Below are 23852 nucleotides of genomic sequence, written 5' to 3'. Positions count from 1 at the left end.
AGGAGACAGTCCTGGAGCAGATGCTATGAGGAGGTGGCCAATTGGAGTGGTGAGGCCCCAAGATAGACCTGTGGGAAATTCAGATTTCTTAAGAACCCCCAGGAGATGCCTGGCTGGGGGGAGGGGGGGGGCTTGTGAAGGCTAGACCCCCTGCTAATGGGGAAAGTGGGTGTTCATGTCATCCTTTGGGACACAACAATAGAGCAACAGTGATTGACCTGCCTTCCCCGCAGCCAATACCTCCCCACCTCGCCCAGGATGCTAACATGGTCCAGAGCAGGTGCATCTCTAACCTTCAGTCTCCTGATGGATACAGCAAGCAGGGGCAATGGGAAAGTTTCTAAGGCTTACCTCTAATCTGTGTACGAGATGTTTTTTTAAAGTTCAATTCTAAAACTGTGTTTAAAATAGGCAGATCTTCAGAAGACCAAAATCTAAAGAGAAGAAGAAGAAGAAGAAGAAGAAGAAGAAGAAGAAGAAGAAGAAGAAGAAGAAGAAAGAAGACCAAAATCTAACCCTTCAATGAGTTAGACCCCGTGTGCTCAAAATAAATGCTCGTAAACAGAAACGTGCTTATTTCCTTCTATCACTGTGACCTACAGGGAGGGAGTCACTGTCACTTGTCCTCTATTTGTGGTAATACGCATGCTAATGAGTGAGCAGTCGCAGACCAGTTGGCTGGATAATGAACTTGGTCCGGGCGTGTTGTAGCAGAGTAACCAGTGTGGACGCCAACGGAATGTTGAATATTACTTGGAGAGAGAGAGATTAATCATTAACCAACCCCATTAATTCACTTGGCATTTTTAAGCAATAATGACCTCTTTATAAATAACATAAGCTCAAACGCGCCTCTTTAGAATTACCCGCTAAAACAGTCAGAGAATCTTATTATGCTGGGGGAAAAAATTGTCATTTGTGAGGGTGGTTTCCAAAATGGATTAATACCAACAGGAAAGTGGCTACCTATTAAAATCGGAATAAATTCACACATGTGGCATTTCATCACTAAGGAGGCCGAATCAAACACGCCCGAGCCTGTGGAATCATGGTGTTAAAGCGACTGGAAAGTTTGAAAGAGCTGATCGTGGGGCGGCGGGTTACAATTGTTGCTGGGAATGGAGCTGCTGAGCTCCTTCTCATGTACTTGGGAAGCACGAGGACTCACTGAGTAGAGCACCGAGCTCGGAGTATCCTTGTCATACTCATTTTCCTCTTGTTCTCCAAGAGTAACCAATGTAGCTTTGAATATAATATGATCAGAATTATAGCAGGAAAAAAATAATAAAAGCCCAGCCAAGAGGAGTTGTAAGAGAAGTCCTGGGAATGTGTTAGCTGCCACAGAGGGAAACACGCTCAGCAGCATTCACTGTACATCCTGCTGTGGAGGACAGAACAGGAGGCGTGCTGGGTTATATGAGCACTGTCGTCTGATAAGACAGTCAACCACTCACTCCATCATACTAGAATATCTCCTGTAGCTCAGGATACGAGCTAGGTGCCAGGGGAGAAACAAAGATATGAAGGCAGAAGCTCACAGCTAAATGAAAGAAGCATAGAGAGGATGGGAATCCCAGCACAGTGGGGTATGTGCCAGAAGAGGGGAGAGCTGGGACACGGAGCCCCTTCACCGAGAAAGCCACATAATCTCCACTGGAGGAGAGGGGAAAGGAGGTATCATGGTGTGCAATGGATGTCAGAAGCAACAAGGAGCTGGAGTCTATCAGAGCACGATTGTTGGTGGGGAGGGTAGGGACCAATAGGTGGATACATGGAGGTCCTTTCCAAAGACTCTACCCTTGGACTAATTCATAGATGTTTCTTTTTTCTTTATTATTATTTTTTTATTTGAAAAATTTATTTTTAGAGATGTCACCTTTGGAATTTAAAATAAGCAGGAAAAAAATAAAGCAGTGTATTAAAGAAATGTTTAATACAGGCAGTTTCTTAAAACTTAGTGGAATTTTTTTAATTAAAAAAACATTTTAATAATTTCAAAAATAATTTTGCCAGGAGTGGGCAAGGATAGAGGGAGCTGAATTATTTCAGTGTCTGATTAGCGCTCTCTGTCTAGTCCAGTCAGGTAAGTAAAGGTTTGTAAGGGAAATCACCTTTTAAGAAATCAAGGTGATGAAAATAACATTAGCCTGGGACCATACTATCTAAGAAAAAGAATAAGAACCAAGATATATACCCAAACTATACTCATGAGATCCTATCTCTAGTAATAGAAATACCCAGTATGTGCAATATAAAAAGAATTCTTTCCATTTAACACCTAACATGAGACAGGCACTGGGCTAAGTGCTTTACAAAGATGATTTCTAATTCTAAAAACCATTCTTAGGTAGATGGTTAAAGCTGTTTTTGGAAGCAGAAGAAAAAAATTAGCTTATCAAAGTTTAATGATGCCTCCAAAGTCATACAGCTGATAAGTGTCAGAACTGGGGTTTGAATCCAAGGTTTTCTTGTATACCGCACAGCATCTACTATATAGAAAATTAGCAGAAAAAAAATCAATATTATTTTATCTAAATTTCATTTGTAAAATCTCACATGTGACCTACCATTCTAATACGGCGATATCTAACTTTCATGGTATTTTTTTTTTAAGATTTTATTTATTTATTCATGATAGTCACACAGAGAGAGACAGAGAGGCAGAGACACAGGCAGAGAGAGAAGCAGGCTCCATGCACCGGGAGCCCGACGTGGGATTCGATCCCGGGTCTCCAGGATCGCGCCCTGGGCCAAAGGCAGGCGCCAAACCGCTGCGCCACCCAGGGATCCCTCATGGTATTAAAAAATAATGAAGAAAATCTATTGTGTCTTATCATGAGTTTGGAAAATAGTGTTATCACAGATAACAATAAGCTAGCTATTCTTGTCCTCAGTTCGAATGACTTAGAACCTGTTACTCAAAACAAGAAGCCCTCCGATTCAAACATAAAACACAGTATTCTTTTTAGTCACAAACACAAAGATCTGAAACACCATTTTTGAGCCATTTCCGCATAAGAATCCAATCTGCATTTGTCTGTAATAGTGAGAATATTAAACTAAGAAGTCCCTGAAGAAGTCACAGTGTTGACAAAATTCAACATGATGATGGAGCCTACACAGACACAGGAAACAAAGCCAGGCCCTTCCACACAGCCATAAGTCCTCTCAATGATTTCGTTTTAAGTCAATGTCTCTTCATTGGCACATATTCCCCAATGTCTGCTTGATGAAATGCCACAGTTGCCATGGGGTCTACTTTACTGCAGTCTTGTGTAGACTTTGCTGCCACCCCAAAACCCAAAGGGACGTCTGCCATGGAGTACACCACCACTCCCTGGTACTGACAAGTATTTTCAGTGATTCGACTCAGTCCAGATTTCAACACATGGTTCCCATACAGGAAAGACTGCTCTGCTCCAGGCTTTATCCACATTTTATACTTGGCATAGGGTGCAAGGTAATCCAGCGCTGTGACATGTAATCGGAATCTGTGACTCTTAGGGAATTTTCCAAAGCAGGTCCCCAGCAACACCAGCTTGTCCCAAGATGTTGGCGGCCAACTTTAGGATCTTCTCACTCACGTAGTACACCTGGTTGTTGTGCAGCCTGAAACAGTAGGTGCTGTCCGGCCAGCGGCTAAAGATTCTCCCCGATGTATTTTGCTATCTTCTCAAACATTACGTGAGTCTCTTCTTCAAAGGCCTCATTTTCCTGCTGGGTTACGGCACTGGATCCTTCTTTTTTCTTTCTTATAAACGTTTCTGACTTCTTACAAAATCAGTCTCTGCATTTATCTCAGATCATTTTCCCCCACATTGTAGTGGCCATCTGTGGAAAGGGCCTTGTGTCCTTTTCTGGGGATAGCATCCCTGTTCTTTCAAGCCACAGGGTTCCACCAGGATGGTCATGGTCACCTGCCCCCTAGATGTGGTTGATCCAGGGGTGGGCATCTAAGCCACGGTGGCCCCAGCCTTCAACTTCATAATGGAGGAAGAGTTGGAAACCCTCTCTGTTTGTGGGAACCAGAGATTGTGCTGACTCTACATGTCAGGAGCTAGGTCATCCCCACGTGGAGGACGTGGGAGTGGTAAGGAGAGAGAGAAGATATGCACAATGAGTCCTGGTGATGATCAGATGCACGGTTCCAGTTTTCCTGAAGTGTAACAACCGGTTACGTCTGGGTCATTCAACCTTTCTCTGGATTCTTCCATTGGCACCAGTTTGAGTTGGGGAGCTCTCATGTACAAAGCAGCAAGTCCTTACTGACAGACTCCACCGTTTTAACCTGAATGGAGTTCACTCATTTTCATTTATTCCTGTTTAATAATCAAATATTTGCAGCTGTGAATTTTTCTCTGGGGTTAGCTTTTGATGTACAGTCATCTTTACACTATTTTCCAAATTGTCACTTGCTATGGTTTTGAATTTCTCCTCCCCCTCCCCAAATTCACCCCATTTCATCCTTGGCTACTGAACCTAACTCTTGGATAATAATCATAATATCAACAAATACATTTTGCCAACCACATGTGAGATCATGTTCTATACTTTTTAAAAAATTTTTAAAAGATTTTATTTATTTATCTCTGACTCAGAGAGAGAGAGCGCACAAGCAGGGGAGCAGCAGCAAAGAGAGAAGGAAAAGCAGACTCCCCGGTGAGCAGGGAGCCGGCTGTAGGGCTCAATCCCAGGATCCCAGGATCATGACCTGAACCAAAGGCAGATGCTGAACCAGCTGAACCACCCAGGCACCCCTGTTCTAAGCGTTTTACAAATGTTAGCTCACTGAGTTCTCACAAAACCCATATGGTGTAAGTACTGTTTTATCCCATTTCATAGACGAGGAAACTGAGGCACAGAGAGTCTAAGCCACAGGGCAGGTAAGTGGAGTGTTGGCACATGGGATGTCTGGCTTCCGAGGCCTTTCCCTGAGAGTACTGTAGAGTTTATTCTGCTCCGTGCAGTAGGAAAGATCACCAGGATGCGCCACAACTGAGAAAGCCCAAGAACCTCACAAAGATGGTGGCAAGCACGTGCTGCCCCAGCGCCTGAAGAAGCCTGGGCTGTAAGACACTGGGCTCTTTTAGCCTGAGCACAGCTGCCCCAGGACGGACATCTCTGGGGAGGAAGATCATGCCTGTTGAATTATGGTCCAATATCGTCTCTAAACCCACCAGATCCCAGCTGTGTGCTTTCCCCCTGGGAGCAGGGAGGACATGTTCTAGGTCAAGTGGAACAGACCCCATGATGCTACAGTCTGGCTAAGAGAAACCAGAAGCCTCAAATTGGCACGTGTCACATCAATCATTAGTTGTTGTATATTCGATCTAGCAAATGCTGGAAGAGCTTAGCTAAAGACTTCACTGCCCTGTGGATTTTTGTCCATTTCTTCTTGAATTTCTAGCATTCTTTTCACACCTTGCTACTTGGTTTTGATCCCTGAGAGTTCACAGATGGGGCATTTTCACCATAGATGTGTGTGTCTGTTATGTTCTGACTTTGGACCGTTCCTTTGTACTAGTGGCAGGGGCAGGAGCCTACTCATCCCAGACTCCTTTGAACCAACTAAACTCTACTCTTGAGCACTGATGTCTTCTGGAGACGGTGGTCTCTGTCAGATGGAATGCACAGTCATCCTGAGGTCCTGATCCTGCTGCCTCCCCTCCCAGGGTGGTGACTGGGTGGTGGTGGAGGGCCTGGTGGGGAGCAGGGGCCCTAGGATTCTCGCTCACCTCTGTTCCGAGGGGCTCGGGTGCTCCCCTGGCTGGTGAACTTGAAGGCATCTTTAGGAGGCCTGGGTGACGGCTGTGATCTGCGGCCCTGGTGTGGAGCTTTGTTTGTTGAACCCTGCTCCCTGAGGCCTGCTCATCCCCCTCACCCAGGAACCAGGAGCCCAGACTCAGTTTTTTCAGGTCCCCTCACCTGTGGGAAGGTAAGGGTCCCCAGCACAGCAGGTGGAGGAGGCCCCGCGGGGCAAGAGCAGCACATCTGCATCCCCCAATCCCTGCAGGACGATCCCGTGTGGTATCCCTCCCTGGGCTTCCAGGTGGGGGAAAGCCCTCTGCTGTTGGCTTTTCCATCAGCTTGTCTGAGGGCCTGAAGATGGAAGTCAGAATACATGCGGCTGACATCCTGTTCCCTCCCCTTCTTCCTCTCCCTACTCTCCACAGGGCAGAATGAGGATGCTGCCCCTTCCCATCTCTTTCTCTCTCTCTCTCTCTCTACCTCCCTCTCTGCCCAGCCCTCCCCTCTCTCGGGTGGGGGTCCTGCCATACGTCCCTTCTTCTCTGCCGGGCTATCATAGCAGGCTTGTGAAACCTCTCAAGTCTGTAAAGCACACACATCACCACGTTTGAGCCCATTGTCATTAGCATTCAACCCAGAGGTTCTAAGTCACCTGCCATACAGGTGGGGAAACTGAGGCATGAGAGGCTTCACAAAGCTCCAGGGGCGTAGCAGGGTACATTTGGGACAGAGAACACCTGTGCCACACTCTCTGCTTCAAAGGCCACACTCTATCTCCGTAACCTGAGGGTCCCATTGGGCTCTGGGCTGAGTCCCTGCCTCTGAGAGTAAAGGGGAGACCTGCTGGTGGGGGGGGGGGCTGCTTACACACAGGGCTTCTGGGTAGTCAGGGCCTGTGTAGGACTAAACAACAGCCCCACAGGCCTTCCTGCCCAGTAAAGAGCTAGAAGCTGAGAAGAACAGAGGGGTGAGGGAGGGAGAAAGGGGCTGGGCAGAGTGGGGCAGGGAAGAAACACCCCATCTGCAGATCTGCAGCTCATCTACCTGCCCCTCCACAGTCTTTTTCTGTTGAAGGCCCTGCTTTCATTCCCGGCCTCTTGCCATCTTGAAAGTGAGGAGAAGAGAAAAATCCGGGGTTGTCACACATCCTACAATGGGAGTCTTGTCTCTGGTGGCCGAACTCCCAGGGATGTGACAAGAGGGGCCAGGTGACTGGCCACTTCCCCCGGGGAGTCACCAGCTCTGTGGCTGCTGGCCCAGGCCGTTTCTGGGAGCAGGACTCTCCATTCTGTGGGCCCAGCGCCTCTGCCTCCGTTCCTTTAAAAAAAAAAAAAAAATGCAAATCTCAGCTTTCCATTCAGCAGCCTCCTTTGGAATTTAAAAGAGTTCTAGGTTGTTTAAAGGTTGAGCGGGATTCCTGAGCCTGTTAAGTGGTCACAGTCTACTAGCTCTCATAATTAGCACGAGACCACTGCATTGTGTAAACGCCACTCAGTATCCAGCAATGACTAACCGCTCCATTTCAGACTGTTTACTTAAGAGTGGGGGCTCTCCAGCACAATCGATGTTTCTGGGTATTTACCTATTTAATGAGAGAGGAGAGAGAGAAAGAGAGAGACAGAGAGAGAGAGAGAGAGAGAGAGAACCTATTTCTCTACCTTTCACAACACCTCCCCCGAATCATGAAATCTCAGCACTGTGGGTGATCCTATTCCAAGTCCTGCCAGGCTGCAGAGCTGTGTGACCTTGGGATCCTCTACCCCGGGGCCTGGGGCCTCCTTGGTTCCCTAATCTGCAAACTCTAGGGGCTGGACTCGGATGGGAGGGGCAAAAACCAACCACCTCAGAGGTTCAGGGACTCAGGAAGAAGGTGAAATTAAATTCACACATGTTCTTACCCACTGAAAACCACAGCACCACAGACTCAAAGCCGATGATGGAAGCATCCCAGCCTCTAGCACCTGGCCACGTGCTACCCGTCTTTTATGGCAACGGACACACACAGAATGATTAAAGATATCAGCAGAGTATCATTTAGAAAATGGGCAGGAGCGCTCAGTACAGCAAGAAAGTTAATCTTGTTGAGAAGAAATATGTAGGTCCATGTTAGATGTGTGTGTACGTGATGACACATTATGTTCAGCTCAGTTTTCTTTTCTTTTTTTGGGGGGGTGAACATTACAAATACATTTGCTTGCAGACAGTATCCAAGGGAGCCACATGTCAGGGCTGATAGAGAAACCCCAAGGAGAAGGTGCTGACTTCCAAGGGGTGTAGTGATACCGGCTGTCCCGTATGGAGATTGTCCAGTGGGGAGCAGGGCCAAAAAGGGAACATCTAGGATGGATTTTTACCTTGTTTGATGTGGTGTGAACAAGGTGAACCTCCTCTTGCACTTTCCTTAAGAAATCTTCAGTCAAGTATATATGTGTATCAAGTGCCTGTGGGTATTTGAGTGTGTTGCCTCTTGTATGCAGAAAAGAGGCTGGGTTCTCATTTGGCCGTATTTTGGGAGAGTTGGGGACATTCTGCTTGATACAAGGATGCTGGGGGTGCCCAGCTGACACAGGGGTTGCTTGGTCTCATCATCTCCCAGAGCCTGGCCTATCGCGGCGCCGAGTGCCCAAAGGTGTGAGTCTTCACTTGAAAGCTCTTCTCCGTCCACCTCTCCACATCCTGCTCATTTCTTCAAAGCCTGCTTTTCATTTTCCCTGATCACTCCAGGGTCTCTCTGCCAGCTTTCATTCAGCAGCAACCCCTCCCCACCGGGCAGCTGTGTGCGTCCTGAGTGCAAATACCTTCTGGGACACCCTCCTCCCCACCCCCAGGCCAGAAGCCCCGGGGAGGACAGAGCCCTGGTGGCTGTGCAGCCCGCACCTGGCTGGCACACAGCACGCATTCAGTGTCTGCCCCGTCGATAACCAAATGGATATCATTAAGCGCCTATTAATCAGATCAATAGTGCAAATACTCCCCAAAGACAATGCCTATTTGGAAATACATCCTGAGCTGTTTTCCTACCCCCCCCCGCCCCCATGAACCCCCAATGCTTGTTTGAAAGGATTTCAGACAGGCTGGTGTTTTTGCAAATAGCGTCTACCTTTAGACAAGAGGGGCCGTGTCACCCGTCCTGGCTGTCACCCGGGGTATGTAGTGATTCCTGCACCGGAGCTTTGCACCTACCGCACCGCCTCGGTGGGTTTTCTTGCTAAGAGCTATGGGCTTTCTGGGGTCCGAGGCCCCTCCGGGCTCCGCGCGGCCTGCCCTCGGCGGGGGGTGCGGCAAACAGTCGGGGCCCGCTCGGCGCGCGGCTCGGCTGCGTCCTGGGGCCCCCGCGGCCCCCTCGGGGATGCCCGAGCCGATCCCCGCGCCCGGGGGAGCGCAGAGCTGGGGCTCACCCGGCCGCCCCGGAGCCAGGCGGCGCGGCCCCCGCAGGCCAAGTGGGCCGCACCCGGCGCCTTTGTCCGCGCGCCTCCAGGGCCGCTCCCTCCGCATCCCGACGGGCCGCCCCGCCCCCCCCCGGGGTCCCGCGGCCCGCAAGTCTCGCGGTGCTGCCGCCGGCGGGGAGCAGCGGCCCGCGCCCCCCGCCCCGCCCCCCGCCCCCCGCCCCCCGCCGCGCGACAAAGGCCGCCCGGGAGGGGGAGGAGGAGGAGGAGGAGGAGGAGGAGGGGGCGGGGCGGGGCGGCGGGAGCCGAGGCAGCGCCCGCCCGCGCCGGCCTTTGTGTGGCGGCGGCGGCGGCGGCGGCGCCTGGGCCCGCCCGCCCGCCCTCCGGGGCCCGGCTCCGCGCCGCCCTCCGCCCCGCCCGGCCTCCTCCCGGCCTCCTCCCGGCCTCCTCCCGGCCCCCGGCCCCCGGCTCCCGGCAAGATGGCAGCCCCGGCGGCCGTCAACCCTCCGGGTGAGTACCCGCCGCGCCCCGCCCCGCCCCGCGCCGCGCCGCAGCCCCGCGCCCGCGCCCGCGCCCCCCCGCCCCTCCCCCTCCCCCTCCCCCTCCCCCTCCCCCTCCCCCTCCCCCTCCCCCTCCCCCTCCCCCTCCCCCTCCCCCTCCCCGGGCGGCGGCAGAAGTTTGCAGCCGGGCGGCGGGGATGCAACAGGGTGGCCCGGGCGGGAGCTCGGCTTCCCCCGCCGCGGGGCCCGACCCCCGGGACGCCAGCTCCGCCCGGCCCGGCGCTGCCCCCTCGGCGACCCCCCGGCCCCGCGCGCGTCGCGAAGACGGGGGCGCGGCCCGGCCACGGCGCTCGAGCTTTGGGAGCAGCGGGACCCGCCAGCCTCGGGCCGGCCCGGGGAGCGCCAGGACGGAGGGCGGGGCGCCGGCGAAGGGGAAAGAGAGTCCCCGGACCCCGGACCTCGGAGCGGGGGAGCGGGGGAGCGGGGGAGCCGGGAGCCGGGAGCCGGGAGCCGGGAGCCCTTCCGTGCACAGCGGCCCGGGGCGGCCCTCCGAGAGCGGGCACTGCCCAGGGTCTCAGGGACGCGGGGCTGACTCTCCCTGGGCAGGCTTCAGGGGGTGCCCGACGGGGCACGGGGCCGTGGGGGGGAGCCGGGGCCTCACAGACTCGGCTGGATTTGAAGGGCATCTAAGGAGTCCGGGTCTGGACTCCCTCCCCCCTGCGTGGAGGAGCCCGCGGTGGTAGTGAACAGGAGGTCACATGATCACTGTTCCTCTGAAAGGTTGACTTGACAGCCTGGTCTAGATGGCACTGGAAGGAGCCAGCCCCGAGGCAGGGAGGCTGAAACGAGGCACGTGGTGGGGGAGGGTGGGAAGACTTCTTGGCCTTGGCTTGCAACCGAGGAAGGAGCCTCCGGGCAGGTGGGGCCTGGGCTTGGCACAGCTCAGACGTGGACACCCAGAGGTGGAGGGTCCGAGTAGTTCCAAGGAAGGAGTTTCCTTCAGAGAAACAAGGAACCTTGGAAGAGCATGGCATGAGTGTGTGGTCCAGGCCGCTGAAGGGGAATGTGGCGCACCTGAACACACCGGCTCCGGTTTGCCTGCCCCCTCGCATCTGCAGTTCCAGCCCGCTCCACTCCTCACAGGTCAACAGCAGATTGATGGGCGTAAATGCTTTAACGTTAAAAAAAAAAAAAAGGCAAAGGCAATCAAACGAGGATATTTTAGTCCAATATAGGTTTATGTTCGAAACAGGAATAAAATCGGAGAGAATCTTCACATAATATATACACACCCATATACCCTCATGTCACCGTTCAAAATGGTTTTTGTCCCTTACACTGTTCCACCAGCTGTCTGAGACAAATATGGGGCAGCTTCCTGTGCCTTCAAAGGTGGGAGACTCACATGATGCAGGTGAGGGGTTGTTTTACTCTCTGGAAACACCTGGCTTGCCTGGCAGACCAGGTGTCTTCTGGTCTTATCTGCATTGGCAGACATGCCAGACATCCCGAGCACAGAGAGGTCTTCTCAAATGAAAAGTCTTTCCTCTTCTCCAGTCCCCTGTGATGACACTCAGATCTGTGGGCCATGTGGTTCTTGTCCAGTATGAACATCTACCTTCTCCTTTGGGAGAAAAGATACAGTTTGAAGGGATACAGCAAAGCCCAAGAGAAGACTTCAGATTTTTTTTCTTTTAAGATTTTATTTATTTATTTGTTCACAAGAGACACACAGAGAGAGGCAGAGACACGGGCAGAGGGAGAAGCAGGCTCCCTGTGGGGAACCTGATGCAGGACTCAATACCAAGACCCCGGGATCAACAACCTGAGCCAAAGGCAGATGTTCAGCCACTGAGCCACCCAGGTGCCCAAGACTTCAGATTTGATTGGCAAAGAGAGGCCAGGCACCCAAGCCTGTTGCCCAGAGTCCATCGATCTAGGGCAGGAGTCCTCCGACGCATCTTTGAACACCTCCTCCTCCTCCTGCATCACACCTCTCCCCAGATGTTGTTGCTTTGCAAAGAGTAAGAGCTTGGTAAACATAGACAAATGCACCGGGAGGCACCGAGATTTATTTGTGCTGCTACTTCGTGCCCAGGGTACAAAGGCCACAGCCTGTCACCTCTGTACACCTGCCCACTTGTTCGTTTTCCTAGCTCACGGCTGCCTGCCAGCACACCCCTCAGCACACAGCACCCCTGCTCTGTGAGGCGTGGTGAGGGTAATCTGGGGTCCGTGACACTGGACAAAGCTGAAGTCTTCACATTGTCTGGTAGTTCAGGCCATAGGAGCTCCATTTAAACCTCTGATTTGCCTGTTCCAAATCTCCTGTTTGGCTTTTAGGTCCGGATTCTAGCAGCTTCTCCGAGGGAGGTATGCTCTCTGAGGAGAAAGCCTGGGCTCTCCACAATTCTCCTGGCTTCTGTCCCCGCAGTCTGGGTCTCCAGTGACACCTGACATTCCATACTTCCAGACGCTGATTTTCCCTATTCTCTCTGGCTGGGGATGACATATGTCCTCTACACTGGGGAATGGAGTCCTAGAAACTTCTGTTGCAAGTGTGCATTATTTGCTTCCCTTCCTTTTTGGGTGATATTTAGGCATTTCTGATTCATATGGAATAGGGAAGGTTTGGATTAGTTTCACGCGTAGAGGGTTATCGGTAACTGAAATGGCACAGGGCACAAGGGGACTTCTTTTCCAATGCCATCACTCCACCTTAATCTTTTGTAGCTGAAGCATGAGGGACTCAGGTACAGTCAGACCAGAGAACATCAGGAATTAGACATTATCAGGACATTTCCTGCAATGAGCATTTGCAAGGTAATTAATAAGGCATGCTTGCACATGTTAAAGGAATGTTTCAGAGACTTAGAATTAATTTCTTTCTTTCTTTTTCTTTTCCTTTTCTTTTTCTTTTTCTTTTTCTTTTTTCCTGAAATCAGCTACTAGACTTCTTTTCTCTCCGTGTTTCTGGTCTTTGACATTTTAGTTTGGAACTGATTGCATGGTCCAGGAAGGTCCTCTGGGTAAACAGCTGTAGACGTAGGGACGTTTGGGTCAGTCCAACAGACACATTGAACACTTTTGATGTACCAAGCACTCTGCAGGGTTCAGGAGATTGTAAGGTCAGGAAGGATGCTCTTTGACCTCAGGGGGTTCTGAGGCTAACAGGGGAGGCATAAGGAGAATAACTTCATAACAGAAGGTACAAGGGAATACATGTTGGACGGCTGTGCCTGCATCATGCCGGGAACCCAGAGAAAGCCTTGTGGGGAGCTAGCTTCTGAAACCTGGCCTTTAAAAGAGAGAGTATGTCCTACAGAGAATGTAGGGTCATTCTGGGCTGGTGTTATGTGGGCAGAGTTGTGAAGGCCTGGGGAGCCCTCCAGTGGCTGTCCTATCAATGCTTTTGGGGATCCAGAGGGACACCGACAGTGGGATAGACTCAGAATCTGGGAGGGAGGCATGGGGTGCTTGTGGCCAGTGGCCCTGCCCTACGTAGAGATAGATGTCCCACCGAGCTGACCACGTAAGTCCCGAGTTCTTTACATACTATGTTCCGTGGAACCCGCGAACCGGTCAATGCAAGACACGTCGCTGTTTTATCTCCTTCTGAGGCAGAAACTGCCAGTTCGACACTCTGACACACCATCAGTTACACGCTGTGTAGGCATTTCAGGGATGTTTTGAAAACGTGTGTTTAGAATCAGTCTAGTACCATGCATTAGGCAAAAAGTCCATTTTGCTGCCAGACCATCCACATGTAAAACATACGGTTGTCTTCTCTCTCTCTCTTTTTTTTTTTTCAAATTTATTGAAATTCAGTTAGTTAACATATAGTGTTGGTCTTCTTTTCAGTAAAAATCTTTATAAAGTTAAAAAAAAAATCTTTATAAAGTTTACCATGTGCTATGAGCGTAGTGATGAGCTGAGAGCCTTTTGGCTTCTGCCAAGTGAAAGGAATGATACCTAAAAAAGAGATTTATTTCTTCCTCAGCCAATATTTACTAAGGAACTATTATGTGTCAGGTACCAAGAGCTAGGTTCCAGGTGATCAGATAAAACTATGAGTAAAACCAGGACAGCCATTGCCACTGAGCTACTTACAGCCCACAGGCACACATAGCCATAAAGAATCACACAAATAAGTTAGTTATAAAATTGTTAATGGTAGGAAAAAATGAAGGCAATTTGAGGTTTGTCTCTTGGAGGATCTTTTTTTTTTTAAGTTTTTGTTAGCATTTGATTTTATTGCTTTCTCTTATAGATCACTCCATACAAAGCAAACGTGATATCGATCAGTTTAGAATCAAAGCTCTCTGATATGACAGTTCTTACAAAAAAAAAGTTAAAGGACATTATATCCTCGGATTTGTAGGCAGTCGTCGTTTAAAGAGTTTGGTTGATTCATCGAGACGTCCTGATATTTGCTTGTTATCTTGCACGAGCGATTGCAAGTATTCACTTAACACAAACATCATTACTGCTCCCTATTATGAGATGTTTTATAGGTGAGACAAGGTGGACACGGGGACCCATGGATCTTGGCTGAGGTGATGGATATCCTGGTCTAATGTTAAGGTAACAGGAGGTTCTGATAGGCAGTGTTTTATGATCAAGTTCCTACCACTCACTGTTTGCTGCAGAGATGGGATGCATTCTAACATGGATATGTATACATTTGTAAAATAAAATAGATATTAATTATGTAAAACAGATATGTAATATGTAATGAAATGCTTTATGAGATTATATTTCAGGTTTAGTTTAACTTTGTAAAATTTATCTGATTTTCTTTTTTTAAAAGATTTTTATTTATTTGAGAGAGAGAGAAAGCATGAGCCAGGGGGAGGGGCAGAGGGAGAAGCAGGCTCCCCACTGAGCAGGGAGCTGGATGTGGGGCTCTATCCCAGGACCCTGGGATCATGACCTGAGCCGAAGGCAGATAGATGCTTAACCTGCTCAGCCACCTATGTGCCCCTATATGACTTTATTTTTTGTTGCGGTTGAGTATAGTTGACATGCAGTGTTACATTAGTTTTAGGGGTACAACATAGTGATTCTGCAACACTATGCGTTATGCTGGGCTCATCACAAGTGCAGCTACCACCTGTCACCACACAGCACTATTATGATACCATTAGCTCTATGCCCTGTGCTCTACCTTTTATTCCTGTGACTTACTCATCCCATAACTGGAAGCCTGGACCTCCCATGCCCCTTTACCCATTTTGCCCATCTCCTGACTCCCCTCCTTCCTGGCAACCATCAGTTTGGGTTCTCTGTATTTATGAATTTTTGTTTATTTTTTTGTTTTTAGCTCTCATAAGTGAAATTATATAGTATTTGTCTTTCTCTGTCAGACTTATTTCACTGAGCATAATATCCTCTAGGTTCGTACATGTTACAGTGACAAGATCTCATTCTTTTTTATCACTAATATTCCGTTGTGTGTGTGTGTGTGTGTGTGTGTATATATATATGTATGTATCACATCTCTATTCATCTATTGATAGACACTTGGGTTCCTTTCTAGTCTTGGCTATTATAAATCATGCTGTAGTTAACACAGGGTTACATGTACCCTTTTGAATTAGTTTTTATTTTCTTTGGGTAAACACCCAGTAGAATTGCTGGATCATATGATAATTCTATTTTTCATTTTTTGAGGAACCTCCGTACTATTTTCCAGAATGCCTGCAACAGTTTGCATTCCTGCCAACAGTGCACGAGAGTTTCTTTTTCTCCACATCCTCAGCAACACTTGTTTCTTGTGTTGTTGATTTTAACCATTATGACTGGTGTGAGGTTTTGACTTGCATTTCCCTGATACTGAGTGATGTGGAGCATCTTTCATGTGTCTGTTGGCCGTCTGGATGTCTTCTTTGGAGAAGTGTCTATTTGCAAATATCTTCTCCCATTCAGTGGGCTGCCTTTTTGTTTTGTTAGCGTTCTCCTCTACTGTGCAGAAGCATTTTATCTTGTTCAAGTCCCAATAGTTCATTTTTATTTTTGTTTCCCTTGCCTGAGGAGATGCATCTAGAAAGATGTTGTGATGGCCAATGTCCAAAATGACTGCCTACATTTCCTTTTAGGAGTTTTGTGGTTTCAGGTCTCCCATTTAGATCTTCCATCCATTTGAATCTAGTTTTGTGTTACGGTTTCAGAGAGTGGTTCCCTTTCATTCTTCTGCATGTTTCTGCACCATTTGTTGAAGAGGCTGTCTTCTATATTCTTGCCTCGAGGAGGCAACCTGTAAGTTGAGATCTCAGGAATGAAGAGAGACAGGGGCAAGGAGGCACATTCTGGACACAGGGAAAAGCCTCTGCAAAGGCCCTGAGGTCAAAAGTGCCGGTCTGCTTTGAGGAACCAGAGCAGGCCAGAGTGGCTGGAGGACGGTGAGCAAGGGTGAAGTGGTGCAGGAAGCCAGCCTGTGGCTGGAAGCCGGCTCATGGGAGGTCATGGAGCTTGGGTTAGGGCCCCAGAGGAAGCCACCTCTGAGGCAGGGAGAGCCACGCCCTGACTGCCACTTCACCGTGCTGTCCCTGGCTGCTGTGTGGAGAGCAGACTGGAAGGAGGAGGAGAGGCAGGACTGCAGTTGGAGGCTGCTGACGGGGGCCTGGCTGGCAAGGGAGAGGGAGAGAAGAGGGAGGAGGTGAGATGTGCTTTGGGGCCAGGATGCTGAACGGCACTGGGAGCACCAGGCCCATTCTGGTCCATTAGCAGTGGGGCCAGGCACCTCCCCCGTGGGCACCCACACCAGTGACTTTCTTTTGGGGGCAGAACCGTCAGGACTATGTGGTGAGGGGCAAGCAAGACTGTGAGGAAAGAGGAGGAGTGGTGGCCCAGGCTGCTGTCCTGCTGCCTGGGTGGTAGGGGCACAGGGCCCAGCAGGCCTGCTTGAGGCCTCAGCTGGGACGATTGGGTTGGAGTGAACCAGTTGGCTTAGGGTGACCCAGGACATGGGGCTGAGCTGTGAACAGATGGTGGCCACAGGGCCCTGGGGACCCTGGCTGCAGACGGGAGCACTTTGGGAGGGACATCAGCCTTGCAGTAGCTCCTCTGAGTATTCTTCTCAGGGAGGATGAGATCCCAAAAGCTCCCCCAACCCCAGGCAGCACCCCTACTTAGAGCTCCACTTGCATGCTTGGGGACATCCTTTCTGCATCCTCCCCTCCACCCCGTCCTAAAGTCACGGTAGTGCTGGGCTGTCATGTGTCAAGTGTAGCCTGGTGTGGTCCGGCTGGTGGGAGCGGTTATGGCACAGGGCAGGCTGGTGGCCGCGGGCACCACATGGGATGCCCTGTGGGCTGAATGCGGTCTCCCGGCCAGCCTGTCCACCCCAGGGCTTTTGCTGACAACGTGTTCATCTATTTCTACCACCCCACTGCTCACTTACTGCCCACACTGAGGTGTTTCCCTTCTCCTGATCTCAGCTTGAATTCTGACCCAGCTGGAGGTGGGGTGGGGGCTCTCCTGACGCCTTGATCCGGATCCAGCCTGCCTGTCCTGCACTCTGTCGGGGCCTTCTGCATTTGGAGCACTTCTCATCGGGAGTGAAATGGTAAATTGTGTGCTCATTGGTCAATGCCTGGGTCTCCTGCTGGCCTGTAGGCCCCACGGGGGCAAGGAATGCCTTCTTTCCTGTGCAGCCCCTGCACCTGCCATACCACCTGCTGGGCAGTGGGCATCCAGTACAGTGGGTGCTCGGGTACATGGATGCACGGGTATATGGGTGCACGGGTACATGGGTGCACGGGTGCCTGGGAATTGTGTTACAGTCTTGGATGTGGCTGCCTGTACATGCCTGCCTTGGAGACAAGAAAGCAAAGCCATAGATCGTAAATTTGTGGGTCTCTGAAACGGTAGGCCAGAGCTGTCTAGTTTAGATTCTGGCCTTTATTTGTGGGAACTGATTTTGATCTGTAAATCCTCTCAGGGTAGTCCCTACCCCAACCAGTTCCTCCACACTTTATCTCATTATAAAGGAAGCTTGGAGATGCACAAATCTTATCATCCTCCCCAGAAGGAGGGAGGTCAGGCTGGTAAGAACCTGGCGACCAGCTGGTAGTATAGTGGAAGGCCCATCCTCACCTGGGTCTTTATTAAAGTCCCCCTAGGGTCCTCCCGGAAGGGGTGCTCCCCTTCCTGCCTTCTGTTTTGTGTGTGGAGGAGTGTGTAGTTACCAGCAGCTGCAAATAAGGTAGACTCTGGACTGGCCCTAGATTCAGTGCCCGGAGGCAGGTGGCTCAGACGCCACACAGGGAGCCGTGTCCTTTCTGTTCAAAGGATACATCCAGTGCCCTGTGATTGGATGCCGCAGGCTGGAGCAGCAGTTGGAGGCCGGGACTCTTTGCAGATAAGGAGCCTCTGTAGCTTTCAGAACTGCAACAGTTTGACCGTTTCCCAGGCAAATCCACAAAGAAGCAAAAATGTTCACAAGCAGGTGATTCCCAGTTTCGCACATCATGTGAGAAGCAGGGGGGTGTCTTTGACCACTTTGGCTATGCTGTGAGTGGCCAGAGCCTGGGGTCCCCTTGCGCCTGTGGAGGGGTCCCCCTCTCTTTACCTCATAATCTTCCCATCCCCCGACTGCAGCAATAAGGATAAGTATTCATTAGGGGAAAAAAAAGTTGGCAAATATACAAAAACGGGAAGGTAGTTCCCCCCACTCACTATTAACATTTTTGTATGTGTTATTACAGACTTTCCCCCTAGCTCTTAGATTCTGGATGTATTGTTCTGTTTTTGCTATATCCTCCCTTCATCAATGGTAGGGATGCTGGCAGATTCTGTTCTAGGGCCCTGCCCTAGTCTGTTCCCTTAGTCTCTTATGTTTATGACCATCTATGGTCATAGATGTCCCTGGAGAGAAAGATGTAACTACATGATTTCTTTCTGCCCTTAGGTTCACTCCTGGAAGCAGAATTGGACAGTTGAATGGGTTTATGTGTTCTTATTCCTATTGGTTTCCACAGAGGTTAGTGCAAAGGCTCAGCCTGGCTCAGAGACGTGCCTGGGGTCCCCACTATGTAAGTAGAAGAGCAGGACGTGGTCCCCCTTCACTTCCTCCACAAGGCCTTCTCCAGCAGTGGGGAATGTTCACCGTCCCAGAAACCTTGGATCATTGCTGACTATGCACACATGTCTCTAGGACGCATTTCCCAGCTGACCCCCTGGCTGATCAGTCCCCAGGGCTCTGGGTGTGTGTGGGTATACCCTTTGCCTGTGCTTTGTGGCTTAGACAGTTCATGGCAGTTATTTCTACTTCAGATGCACATTTGGGAGGTTTTAAGGGGTGAGGGTAGAGTGTGTGTGTGTGTGTGTGTGTGCGCGCGCGCGCGCGCACGTGTATTTGATCTGGTGACACCTGCATTGGGCACCTGTTTACCCAGGCCCAGGTGATGAAAGGAGAGACTTAATGTATGTAGGGCAGGGGGAAGGACCCCCAGGAGAGCATCTGGGGAGTTGGTGCTCAAACCAAGCTTTGTGGGTGGATCCCCGGCCTTCGAGAGCCAGATCAGTGAAGACCTTGCTGGCAGCAGAGTGGGGAACCAGAGGGGAGGAGGGTCCTCTTCCAGACACCAGATTCTCCCTGGGGCCCTGGGTGACCCTCTCTGGCCACCTGAGGCTCTTCACCTGTTGAGTGGGGGCATCTTCCTGCCCATTTTATGACCAGCCCACCAAACTGTCCTCATGGTGATGAAAGAAAAAGCCACTGAAATTGCTAAGTGACGGAAGGGAGGCCCGGACACCTACAATACTGCTCTTTATAACATCAATTAATGAGCTCACTTCCAGATGTTGAGGCACCAGGAGGCTTGACTTTAATTATTCCCCCAAGTTTTTAATTCATGGCTATACCCAAATGATATTCTCTCATTTTGGAGGGACCTCTGACTATGTGGCAAAGCATCTGGGAAACCTGGCAAGGGGTGGGCAGGGGCAGAGGAGTGTCCACACAGTGTTTACCTGTGGGGGGCACTGGTATGTCTAGACTGCTTGCTGGACAGAGGCCAGAGGCCAAGGACAGTGGAGGAGGTGGCATGGGGCTGGCATTAGGGGGTTCGGGGCCATGGATACTGCTGAACCTGCTGCCGTACCCGGGTGGGGAAGGCCAGTCTGCAGGGATGGGACTTTGTATGATGTCTGGCCGATGGAGCCCAGATGACTGTGGGGCGAGTGGCCAGCAGAATGTGAAGGGACCAGCTCTCATGACCACCACTTGAGGGTAGGAAACCATGGTGGCCGTGAGAGCAGGATGACGCTTCTCAGCTAATAATGATACCCGGGAAGGAAGTTAATTTAAATGTGAAATACCGGAACTGCAAAATTTTTTTATTATTATTTTTAGAACAGCATTGATGTTTTTATCCCATCAGCAGTTTGAAATGAGGCGTAGTCTGGGATCATTTGCCATAATTTGATATGCTTGATGGATTCCAAGTCCCCCAAAGAATAAAATGAATGAATGTGATCAAGGATCACAGCTGTGTTCTCTCCTTTTGAAAGCATTTCATACCAGAAAACTTCCAGTTCGGTTCAGGCAGCCTTCCCTGAGCACCCTGCCTCCCCACATGGAGGGTGCTGTGCTCTTGTCCTGGGGTGGGGGCAGGTAGGAGGATGCTGAGCAAAACAGGTTGACTGCACACATATTCAACAGTTCTCCAGAATGTTCTCTAGAACAGGCACAGTTGGGAGAGTTCATGCAAGGGATTGACAGCATGCCTGACAGCAGGGGGCAGGTGTACCCCAGCCTGCTCCTCTGATGGACAGAGAAAGGATGCTGAAGGGGTGAGCTCGGGCGTACAGCTCCAGTTAGGACAGGGGCCTGTGCCTTTCCCTGATGTCAGCCCTCAGCTGACAGCCCTCAGCATCTGTCCGTGTGTCCCCCAGATAGGCCAGGCCTGCACCTCCTACAGTTCCTACCCACCCCCCTCCAGGTCCCCAGTGGCAGTGAATCTCCATTCACTGGCCAAAACCAGACATTAATTATTTTAATTGCTTATCCACCTGATTAAACAAATATTAATTTGAATGCCAACTGCGTGCTCACAGTTGTGTGCAAAGCCGGGTGTGTGGTTGGAGAGTCAGCTGTTTATTAAGGAATTGCATGCATGAGGCTATCATTAAAATAAGTAAGAGGAAAGAAAGGAGTCTTTGTTTCCAGGTGCAACAGGAAGCCCCCGAAGTGTTGTGAGCAGGGTGTGATGTGATGGGAGGACGGTTCTGGAAAGATCTCCCCGGCTGTTGAGTCCACCAGCCGGCTGAGGGACACCTGCTGCAAGGCCGTGTGGACAGTCTGGGTGGGGGTGGGGGAGGCCACCTCAGGGGGCAGTGGACATGGGGGGAGGTGCAGGGAGCCTGAGGTACTTAAGCAGTGACACACCAGGTGAGCCGGATGACAGGCTGGATATGGCTGATGGGGGGACCGAGCAGCAGGGCTCCTGACTCAGTCACTGGGTGAGTGGGGCACCGCGTCCCAAGGCAGGGGACATGGGTGAGGTATGGGAATTGGGGGGTATTTTGGTGGAGGTGGTGGGGAGCACATGCATGGATTTGCCAGAAACCCTGGAGTCATTTCATTTCCCTGTGAGTTGGGACTTTATTTTTTATTATTTTTTAAAAGATTTTATTTATTTATTCTTGAGAGACAGAGAGAGAGAGAGAGAAAGAGAGAGAGAAAGAGAAGCAGGCTCCACTCAGGGAGCCTGATGTGGGATTCGATCCCAGGACTCCAGAATCACACCCTGAGCTGAAGGCAGGTGCTAAACCGCTGAGCCACCCAGGGATCCCCGGGACTTTATTTTTTAAACCACGCTGTCCCCAGTACCTTGAACGAGGCCTGGCACCTAATTGCTGTATACAAATATGCTTAACACATATTTGTTGAGTGAATGACTGAATCGGTCTCCATGTCTCCCAGATGGCAAACCAATGAAGAATCATGTCATCCCCTGAGATCCGCAGAGCATGGTGTTCCTCAGGGGACTCAAGGCTGCCTTCGAGTTTTTGGAGAGACTGGAAACAATCTTACCTTGCTCCCAGCCAGACCTCCGGGGTCCTGGACACCTGCTTTCAACATGCAGAAATTCCTGAGACACGTTATCTCCCCTGCCCCAAACCTGAGAGTATACAATCAGTCTGGCCTCGCAATCCCAGGGCAGTGCTCGCCCACAGGTCTGTCCCCACACTGCAATAAAAGCTGCTCCGAAGATGTCTCAGTTCTTTCTTGATTGTGGTGTTTAGCGACACCCCCATCACTGGGAAGGAGAACATTCTCTCATAGAACCACACTTTGTGACCCAACTCAGGAAATTAGCATTAATTAGACAGTACTAACTAACCCAGAGACCTTATTAATACTTAAACCATGTGTTCTTCAGAGCCCGAAACATTGATTTCCTGGACCTAGGTGTGGTCCAGGATTACAAATTGTATTGAGCAATGATGTCTCTCCTTTTTTGTAGGATCTTTTTTTAACTGGAGTATAATTAACACACGATGTTACATTAGTGTCAGGTGTGCGAGTCACATCAGTGTCAGGTGGGCGAGTTACATCAGTGTTGGTGCGCAAGTTACATCAGTGTCAGGTGCGCGAGTCACATCAGTGTCAGGTGGGCGAGTCACATCCGTGTCAGTGCACAACATAGTGATTGAACAAGTCTCTACGTGACTTCATGCTCATCCCTGTAAGTGAGGTTGCCACACACTGTTGACTATATTCTCCATGCTGTACTTCTCATCTCTGGGACTTACTTATTTTATGACTGGATGTTTATACATAACTCTTTATCTCCTTTGTATCATATCACCTCCCCCTTCCCCCAGCACCACCAGTTGGTTCTCTGTATTTAAGAATCTGTTTTTTTTTTTATTTGTTCATTTGTTTTGTTTCTTATACTCCATATCTAAGTGTAATCGTATGGTATTTGTCTGCCTCTGTCTGATTGATTTCACTTAACATCATACCTTCTGGATCCAACCTTGTGATGTCCCTTTACAATTCTGGAGTAATTGCTCAGAGGCTTGTTTTTGTTTGTTTTTCTTTTCTGGCCTTAACATTGTGGCCAAGTATAGGCCAATCATTTTGTAAACTATCCCTCAATTTGGTTTTGTTTGGTGTTGTCTCATGGTTGCATTGGGGTTGCAGTTTTAATTCTTTTTTTTTTTTTTAAGATTTTATTTATTTATTCATGAGAGACACAGAGAGAGGCAGAGACACAGGCAGAGGAAGGAGAAGCAGGCTACCTGCAGGAGCCTGATGCAGAATCTGATCCTGGAACACCAGGATCACGCCCTGAGCCAAAAGGCAGACGCTCAACTGCTGAGCCACCCAGGCTCCTGCACTTTTTAAATTCTTTATCAGAGACATTACCAAAGTGACTTTGTATCACAAGACTGCTTTTAGCAATTGTCACTCAGAAAGGGGGGCAGTCTCTGAGTGGACGAAGTCAGGGTCCTGAGAAGACAAGGCCGAGGAAGGGCATCAGTGGTTGTAGATGCCATTCCTTGCACGCCTGGTGAGCCTTCTCAGGATTCTGCAGCCATTTATGGGCAGCTCCAGACACTCCTTGTCGAGTACAGGTCCCAGGAGAGTTTTAAAAAAGGCTGTGAGGCTAATACTTTCCTAAACTAAATATCAACTTCATTTGACAAATAAAATAATTATAATCTAACTGTGTAGGGATTATCATATCTCTAATAAAGTCAATAGGGATTTGAAGTGTTTAATTACCAACTTTCCCGACATACAAATTGAAAAGCTTTTCAGGTGAGTTGCTCATGTGGAAATGCCTGAAACACGCTGCAATTAACAACTAGATCTTCATTCAGACAGTAATTAGCATGTGATTTGTCCTGCTCCTTGTTGCTGGTGCACATCCTGGCTTAGATGTGTATTTTCATTTATGTTAAGGAAGTTAATTTGCTCCTTCTAGGTTTCACTTAAAAGCAAGTTGGTGTTTTGCTGTGATTTTATAAAGAAAGATCTAATGACTTAAAAAAAATTATTTTTTCGTGTGATTTGCCTGCAGAGACTTGCTGTGTTTTCCAAAGTTTGAGAATCCCTCCCTCCTCCTTCTTGCCACCTCACCTCTTTCTTTCTCCTTCATCTTCCTCCTCCTTCTCTACCTCCTCCCCCTTCCACATGCCCCCCCCACCCCTTCTCTCTGATCAGAGACCCAGGAGCCAGTGAGGGTGGAGATGTTGGGAC

General features: G+C 49.9%; 1 protein-coding gene, 1 long non-coding RNA gene and 1 pseudogene across 4 annotated transcripts in view; 2 read left to right on the top strand and 1 right to left on the bottom strand.

Moving 5' to 3' along the window:
• Positions 1-1911: 1911 nt before the first annotated feature.
• Positions 1912-9243, bottom strand: LOC144289888 (60S ribosome subunit biogenesis protein NIP7 homolog pseudogene; annotated as a pseudogene).
• A 145-nt stretch (positions 9244-9388) lies between these two features.
• The window catches only part of ARNT2 (aryl hydrocarbon receptor nuclear translocator 2), a 155780-nt gene continuing 141316 nt past the window's right edge, over positions 9389-23852 (top strand). Inside the window, exon 1 of one of the 3 annotated variants that reach the window (XM_077874286.1) lies at positions 9389-9644. In XM_077874286.1, the coding sequence (XP_077730412.1) occupies positions 9614-9644 (31 nt within the window). In that variant the 5' untranslated portion in view covers positions 9389-9613. The remainder of the gene's footprint in view (positions 9645-23852) is intronic. The other 2 variants (XM_077874295.1, XM_077874275.1) reach the window with 2 other exon arrangements.
• LOC144299044 (uncharacterized) lies at positions 12439-21854 on the top strand. Its single transcript, XR_013365853.1, has 5 exons — positions 12439-12457; positions 17074-17201; positions 17927-18083; positions 18546-18669; positions 21564-21854. It is a non-coding gene; the product is annotated as an uncharacterized LOC144299044 (long non-coding RNA).

The sequence above is a fragment of the Canis aureus genome, chromosome 2 (genome assembly GCF_053574225.1).
Source record: "Canis aureus isolate CA01 chromosome 2, VMU_Caureus_v.1.0, whole genome shotgun sequence".
In the NCBI taxonomy this organism is placed as follows: Eukaryota; Metazoa; Chordata; class Mammalia; order Carnivora; family Canidae; genus Canis; species Canis aureus.
The sequence above is the reverse complement of the archived record's forward strand: the minus strand, read 5'-3'. Positions and strand labels throughout refer to the sequence as shown.